This window comes from Helicoverpa zea, chromosome 22 (assembly GCF_022581195.2).
Source record: "Helicoverpa zea isolate HzStark_Cry1AcR chromosome 22, ilHelZeax1.1, whole genome shotgun sequence".
NCBI classification, from domain to species: Eukaryota; Metazoa; Arthropoda; class Insecta; order Lepidoptera; family Noctuidae; genus Helicoverpa; species Helicoverpa zea.
In genome coordinates this window covers 7,506,242-7,514,139 of record NC_061473.1, presented here as the reverse complement: position 1 = coordinate 7,514,139, position 7,898 = coordinate 7,506,242, and the positions used below count along the sequence as shown (strand labels likewise).

The 7,898-nt window shown below is 39.8% G+C and overlaps 1 protein-coding gene across 1 annotated transcript; it reads right to left on the bottom strand.

Moving 5' to 3' along the window:
* Positions 1–5,836: 5,836 nt before the first annotated feature.
* LOC124641628 lies at positions 5,837–6,580 on the bottom strand. The gene has a single exon (XM_047179783.1). The coding sequence runs from the start codon at positions 6,523–6,525 to the stop codon at positions 5,995–5,997; it is 531 nt and encodes a 176-aa protein (XP_047035739.1). The 5' UTR covers positions 6,526–6,580; the 3' UTR covers positions 5,837–5,994.
* Positions 6,581–7,898: the final 1,318 nt, after the last annotated feature.

The window sequence follows — 7,898 nt, the reverse complement described above, 5'->3', positions numbered from 1 at the left end:
GCAAATTGATTAAAGACGAAAGATGAATAATCAGGGGATGGAATGTTAGAAAGATGGTTTAAAGTATTTAACTTTGTTGTTATGTCAAAGTTAGACGACGATGAGAAATGTTGATTTAATAAGTTGATGTTAATATCTTGAGAAATATTTTCACTACGAGACTTTCCAATCCCCATTGATCTAAGAAATCGCCAGACTTTGGCTGGATCTTCGTTCTCAACCGACGTATGAAAGTGTTGGCGCTGTGCATTCCTACACACCTTGTTGCAGTGATTTCGTATGTTGACGTATTTTTCCCAGTTTGTAGTGTTAGTGCGAGCCTTGTACCTAGACTTAGCTGCTGCCTTTTTAGCCATTATCAACTTTAAATCTTTAGTAAGCCATGGCGATGGCAGATGCCTAACTCTAACAGTTCGAATGGGAGCGTGGACGTCGTAAAGCGCAATTAAATGTTGCGAAAACAATTCAACTTTTTCATCCACAGACTCCGAAGTAAAAAGTGTTCCCCAGTCAATGTTAGCAGCATCCTCACGGAGATTCTCAAGATCCATGCCACCAAAATTACGCTGCAGAAGGACTCTTGACTTTGCCTTCGGAGGACGAATTTTATAAGAAAGGAAGATGAGATCGTGATAAGAGAAGGCATCAGCCGAACACTGACCATGTTTGGCAACGTGGTCAGGAGAAGAAACGAAAATAAGGTCAAGAAGTGAAGGAGTAGAATGTGGAAAGTGGTGTGTTGCATTCAAAGGAAGTATAGATAAATTACTAGAACCTATGACGGCTTGAAGAGAAGCAGATCGGGAATCATTTTTGAGCAGACAGGTGTTGAAATCACCCATAATAATGATGTGACTGTAAGACGTTGCAAAATCTTCCAAGATTCGTTCAAGGGAGGAAAAAAAGTTGATGCGTAGCGAGGGACAGTAATATACACCAAGTAAGATTTTAGTAATAATAATAATAATAATAATAAACTTCTTTATTCAGATAACTGAGATCCATACATTAGGTACACAAACAATACAATTAATATATAATAGTAAGCAGGGACTTAGTCCTCTGCACTAATTTCCACGTAAGCGGGCAGTCGTGTCTACTTGCTATAGCACTCAAGATGCTGTGGCGACTTCCACGCAACCGACTGATGAAGGATGCGGTCTTTTTACGCCATATTGCTGCAAAGCCATCTGTGTGTGCATCAGCAAACATGGCTGATGCGCTACAGAAACGTGGAAGCCGCAACAGCGCCCTGAACGCGTTATTAAATTGGACCCGCAGAGCATTGTATGTTCTCTGAGTATAGTTAGCCCACAGAGCTCCCGTGTACAGTGAGGTACAGTACGCTTTGAATAATGTAATTTTGACTGCGTCTGTACAACGGGAGAATCTGCGCGCCAACATATTCGCCCGAACTGACAATGCTCTGCGTTCCCTCTCCATATCGACGTCATCTTTTAAATCGTCGGTGACCCAATGTCCAAGGTATTTAAATTGGCACACTCTTGTTAAGGCTTCACCATTTAGGTAAAGTGGTTGTACTGGTGGACTTTTGGGACCCGATTTAAAAGCCATATACACTGTCTTTTTTACATTATATGTAAGACCATGTGAAGTGACAAAAGACTCACAAACTGCAAGCAACTTCCGGAGAGCTCCGATTGAGGGGGCCAGCAGCACCATGTCGTCCGCGTAGCTGAAGTTGTTACAACAAACACCATCAATGTAGCAGCCGACATGCATGCCGCTGAGCTCCTCAACCAGGGCGTTTACGTACAGGTTGAAGAGTAAGGGTGAGCTCAAACCCCCCTGCCGCACCCCACACTCCAACCTGCTCGGATCCGAAAGTTCACCCGCCCACTTCACACGATTCTCCTGGTGGAGATACCAGTACCTAAGGACTGATGCCAACTCTGGCGGCACTCCCGTCCCGGCAAGCTTCTCCCACAACACATCATACGCGACTAGATCGAATGCCTTACTCAGATCCAGGAAACAGGCATAGACGGGTGTTCGTCTATCCGTATAATACTTGACAGTGTGTTTCAAACTAAATACAGCTGCCTCAGTGGACAACCCAGGTCGGAATCCGAACTGAGCGTCGTGCAACTGAATGTATTTGGTGAAATGAGAATTGAGCACACTGTCAAGTACCTTGGCAATGATGGTCGCCAGGGAAATTGGTCTATAATTGGTCTTGTCTGTCATGTCTCCTGTCCTGTTCTTAGCTATTGGTACCACCAGCGTCTGCATCAGTCCATGAGGAAGGTATCCGTGACTTATGCATAGATTATAAAACATGGCAAGCACTCGAGGCAGATGGATGCCAGCGTATCTCAGATGTTCAACACTGAGCCCGTCATGACCGGGGGATTTACCTCCTGTCATCTTTCTTATGGCAATTTGAACATCTTTTGCAAGTATGATGGTAGAAATGTCAGAATGACAGGCATCAATCTCCCGGCATGGCGGCCCCAGCGGAGACTTAATGGAATAATAGGTTTTGAACATGTTGGCTATTTCCTTGGGACTAGAAACTCCATCAATACTTACAGGAATACTAGGCTTAGTATTGCTATTCTTGGTACATTTCCAAAAGTTTTTAAAATCTGACTTAGAATGGTGTTTGGCTAAGATATCCATCTTAATTTGTTCCTGGTGATTCTGACACCACTTTAATTTACCTTTAAATTCTTTACGTGCCTGAGTCATGTCAGTAAAAGTTTCCGAGTTAGTTGGTTTACCACTGGATGCCCAAATGTTGAACTTTAGCCTAGCATTCTTGTAAGCCTCGCTTACATGCTTATTCCATCCTGCCAGCAGCTTTTTACGTCTACCCTTATTCACTACATAAGAGGAACGGGCAGCCCTACATAAAATATCTACTATATTTTTATACATTTTATCAATAAGTTGCTTATGACTATATAAATTACAATGCTTACCACTACAATACTGAAACTCTATCGGAAAATCAATATACTTTAACTTAGAATTACATACATTTTGGTACATATTAATTTGAGATCTATTTCTATTACCCCACTGTATTTTATTACAGGGTGATGTTTTAACTTGAGTTTTATGCAACCCTATATTTAAATTACACTTAATAACTAGTGGATAGTGATCAGACCAATATATATCATGTTTCACATAAATATCTGTAATACAAATGGCAGCTGCCTGAGTAACAATACAGTGGTCTAACCATCTTTTACTATTATGTGCTTCGCTAATGAAAGTAAAAGTACCTTGCAAATTGTGATGATTTAAATCCGCACAAATCCACCTTTGCTCACGTGAAAAACTTAGGAGCTCATCACAAAAACGTTCACCGGGATGTGCGTTAAAATCCCCCAATACAAATACTGATTCTACATTGCTATCCTGTATGATTGCACTAATTGCGCCTAAACAGTCCGTGAACTCGGGTAAGTTCTCACTGCAGTCGACGGGCATATATACACTTAACACTAACACAGATCGATCATTTAACGAAATACGGATTGCTGCGATTCGCGGATTTACACAGGGTATCACTGACACATTCTGAAACACTGACTTGCGCCACAACAGCGCCACCCCGCCATACGGCCTGCCTCTCACGATGCCAGCTGTTGTGTCTACCGCCGATGTACCGGTACTGCCAAAGTCCACGTGAATGGTATCAAGAAAAGGTAAATCATGTGGCATAAGCCACGTTTCTTGTAAGGCTATGATATCAGCGAAAACGCACAGTTCCTTGATTCCATCAACTGATCGTTTTACATTTTTACAATTGAACGATATGAATTTCGTGTCGTATATATCCATAATCAATATTAAATCTGTTCTCCGTTCTGCACGATAGATCTATAAGGTCTGAATCGCCGACAGATGACTCCGTCGGGCCAGATTTCGTTATTTAAAAATATATCTAATGCATTTCTATTTACAATTATTTTATAAGCATTATATGGTTTTTCTGTTTTCATATTAATCTTTTGTAGAGATATCTTTTGTTTTGTTTTGGACTTTATATACTCGGCAACATCATCCTCAGAAGTATCCTTATGTACATTAGTCAAAAATAAGGATATTTTTATTTCAGCCGGCTTAAATTTATCATCTGGCCCGATGGCTGCCTTGCCCTTAACTCCGTCTTGTCTATTTCGTAGTTTGCGCCGCTGAAACTCCTTCCATTCCTGATCAGGATCTGCCACCTTCCAGGCGCCACCTTGACGAACCATATCCGCCATAGACATCTTATTTTTATTATAAACATCAGTACATAATACGTCCTGCGATACATTTTCATTTAAATTTTGTTTTATAATATTTTGTTCTTTCGAAATAATATTGGTTGCCTTTAATACATCAACATCTGCACGTGCATGCGCAGTAGACAAATTTTGTACTTTTGCGCAAACACCTGCGCTTGGGGGCGGGACCTCCTGGCTCGCGCGCCGCGCTTCTTCGTTCAAGGTCACGCCGTTGTCACTCAAAGCGCGCTCGACGCATAAATCTTGCGTAAATATTACATTTTGTAATTGTTGTGACGACAAATCACAATTCTTGTTTATGGACTGATTACATCCAGCATCGCCATTGGTCTTTAATTCATTAACATAATTAATCGTAGCATAAGTTTCTTTTATATTCCTGATTTCTGATTGCAATAGAACGATATCTTTTAACAATCTCGTTACGTCGACATGGTCGAATGTTACCGGCGGTAATTTTTGCAACTCCCTAGCTACGAAGATTGGCGTTTTATCAGGATCAGTGCTCTTGAATAGGCATATGATATCTTCGATATCCTTTTGCTCCTTGTTCTTACGTCTCGAGATATTGCGGGTAGTAGTAGAAACCGAATTGAACAGCAGGTTTTTGGCCTCATTTATTTCTGCGCCAGAAAACGCACTCACTATTATTCTTATTAAACTTTCTTCGTCCATAACGTCTATTTTGTTTTGTGTAAAACATAATAACTCATTAATCACTATATTGCACTGTGTACACTTTATTACTTGCGCAGCCATTATTTCTGCGCCCGATCGCTTACGCGGTCGCGCGTAGACTGTGACTCATTGTGAGCTCTAGGAATAGGTGCTCACCAGCGTTTGATGGAGGTGGTTGTGCCGATATATCAATAATGGAGAACGAGATATATGACCGCAGATATATGGCAACACCACCACCACCACCACTTGTGCGGTCGTTTCTTATAAGCTGGAAGCCTGGAAGAGTGTAAACAGTGGACGGAAGACAAGGTTTGAGCCACGACTCTGAGACAAGAATCGCATGAACGTTCTTACAGTCAAAACTTGCCAGCATATCAGGAAAATGAGCCGGAATACTCTGTGCGTTTATGTGAACAACATTAAAATTTCTAGGAACATCAGAGAACTGCGCATCTATTGTGTCCGCAAGTGAAGGTAAGCTTGTGAAACTGTCATCATTACTGCTTGCTGAGTAAAAGGTTTCAGATTCAGAACTCTCACTATCGTATCGCGAAGAAGACATAAGATTATAAGTAAATACTGTGTAATGTGTATAATATGTTAAACAAATTATAAAACAATTATATAAAAAAATAAATATTACGTATATATATATATAAAAAGAAGAATACAAAATCTCATCCACCCGCCGGTCGTGCAAGATTAATTAGAAACAAGAAATAAAAACAATCTTTAGATTTGTGTGGTCCGGGCAATAAGTTGCAGAAGGCGTAGCGAGAATATCAGTAAATTTTGATGACAAGAATGTCAGCGCATCAATGACATGACAGCTGTCATTACGACAAGTGTCAATCAAAATGTTTTTAGAACAGACACCCACATAATTAAAATCTATAATGAAAGACAAATAATAGTGCAACAAGATTAAAACGAAAAGAAAAAGAAGTACATTTAAAAGAAAGTGGGTACTTACAACAAGAAAAGAACTGAAGAAAAAACTAACTAGTATTACTCGGACTTAACACATTATCAGGGGGTGAAAAACACTTCACTTTTTAATAGCAGCAGCACGCTTGGGCCTGCTGGTGATGATGGGCTTCTGCGGAGCGTTGGTAGATGCCGCTTCAGGGGACTTGGTGCCACCACGGGACAGTATAGAGCTCAGTTCCGTAGACGATGTGACGCGATGCCGTGAGCCATTGGGTGCCAATACATAAATACACCCATCCCTCGTCCAGCACTTCGTCACCCCAAACCTCTTCCGTGCAGCCATAAACAGGTCATGTCGAGGTTTGGTCAAGAACTCTGAGACAGTGATGCCGGTGCCTTTTAGTTTTGTTTTCTCAAACCAAATATTGTTTCGGACAGCAACATCCCGAAGCTTAAATAGGATAGGCCTTGGTTTTGTAGTGGATGAAGACCTTCCCATTCTGTGGCATCGCTTAATGTCATCTTCAGCAAAACTATGGATCCTAAAGCGGTCCTTGACAACTCCAACAATTACCTTTGCGGTGTCTTCATCCTTCTCCTCGGGGACACCATGCAGCAACAAAATTCCTCTTCGTCCGCGCATCTCCATTGAGTCCACAGTCCTGGCAAGAAGCTCAACTTGCTGCTGTAGACTGTTGAGCGCCTGAGCTATGAACTCCTTGAAGACGGTGAACTCTGCAGCCAAGTTTGAGCTTTTTTCAAAAAAATTAACAAATTATAAAATTAATAAATTAACAAATGAAGAATTAGCTAATTTTTCAAAAAAATAGCTAATCACCTCATTAAAATTTAGGTAATAACAAATTACCAAAAATTAACAAATTATCTCATTAGTAGTATATAATTATTTCCAGAGATTATATTATCGGTGCACCAATGAGTTATGGCCTGACCATATCAGTGAGTCACCACTGAAGTGAGATTCAGAGATAAAATATGTGAAACTTATAAATAAATATGTAGATGATATTGCAAAAATCGGTCTATACTTGTATCTTAAAACGGGCACATTTATCGCACCATGTTTGTTTGAAGAAAATGTGCCAAATATATGTCTTATTACCATATAAAAAAATCAAGTCGAAAGGCGAAGGGAATCTCGAGATACATCAGTTTTTAAGTCACTTCCCATACATTTAAATCACATTTTGCGCTATAGCTCTCGATGTAAGAGTCCAATCAGAAAATGCTAGTAACATTTTTAACAGCTAATAAGAAGACAAATACGATGGCATAACTCGTTTTTCAAAAATTGACATTTGGATATTTAAATATCCTATGTCCCAACGCTTGTATGGCGTCGATCTACTGTGCCACGGTCTGTTACCAAGAAGGCACAGACCATACTAAAAATGTCATTACCACACAAAATAATTTAACAGTGAAATTAAGGTTTACCAATAACAATGAAAGAGGTTTTCGAGGATGTGCAATAAATTATTAATAACGTAATATTTAATATTGAATTAAAGGTTTTTAATAATCAATATTTCTCAATAATATATTATGTAAGAACTGAGCAGGGGGTTCAATTGAATTTTGGTATCTCGCCCAGCTTAAATACCAGATAATAGTCATTATGTGGGCACAACATCGTTTGCGTGATGGTAGGAGCTTCTTACAAAGTACACAATTGCGTCCAACAGTGCATTGCATCTTGTTATGCTCGACTGCTTCAGACCAACACGTCGTACATATAAGGTCATGAGCTTCAACCTGTAATAAATAAATACAATAAAACATTAGTAAATGTCAAGTAATTGCAATTGTGGCAATTGATTTGAAAACCGAGAAATTGTGTGCTTATGAAAACATAAGTAGGTAGTAACATTCTTATCAAAATTAGAAAAACACTTTCGTAGACCACTTACTATACGGGGAGTAGTCCATTTTTGTATGCAACGAAATATTTCTTCGTTTTCTAATATCAAAGAACCTCCAGCAGATCCACAATTTACACAA

Coding starts and splice junctions, on each gene's coding strand:
- LOC124641628 (XM_047179783.1), bottom strand. CDS start 6,525: ATGGAGATGCGCGGACGAAGAGGAATTTTGTTGCTGCATGGTGTCCCC.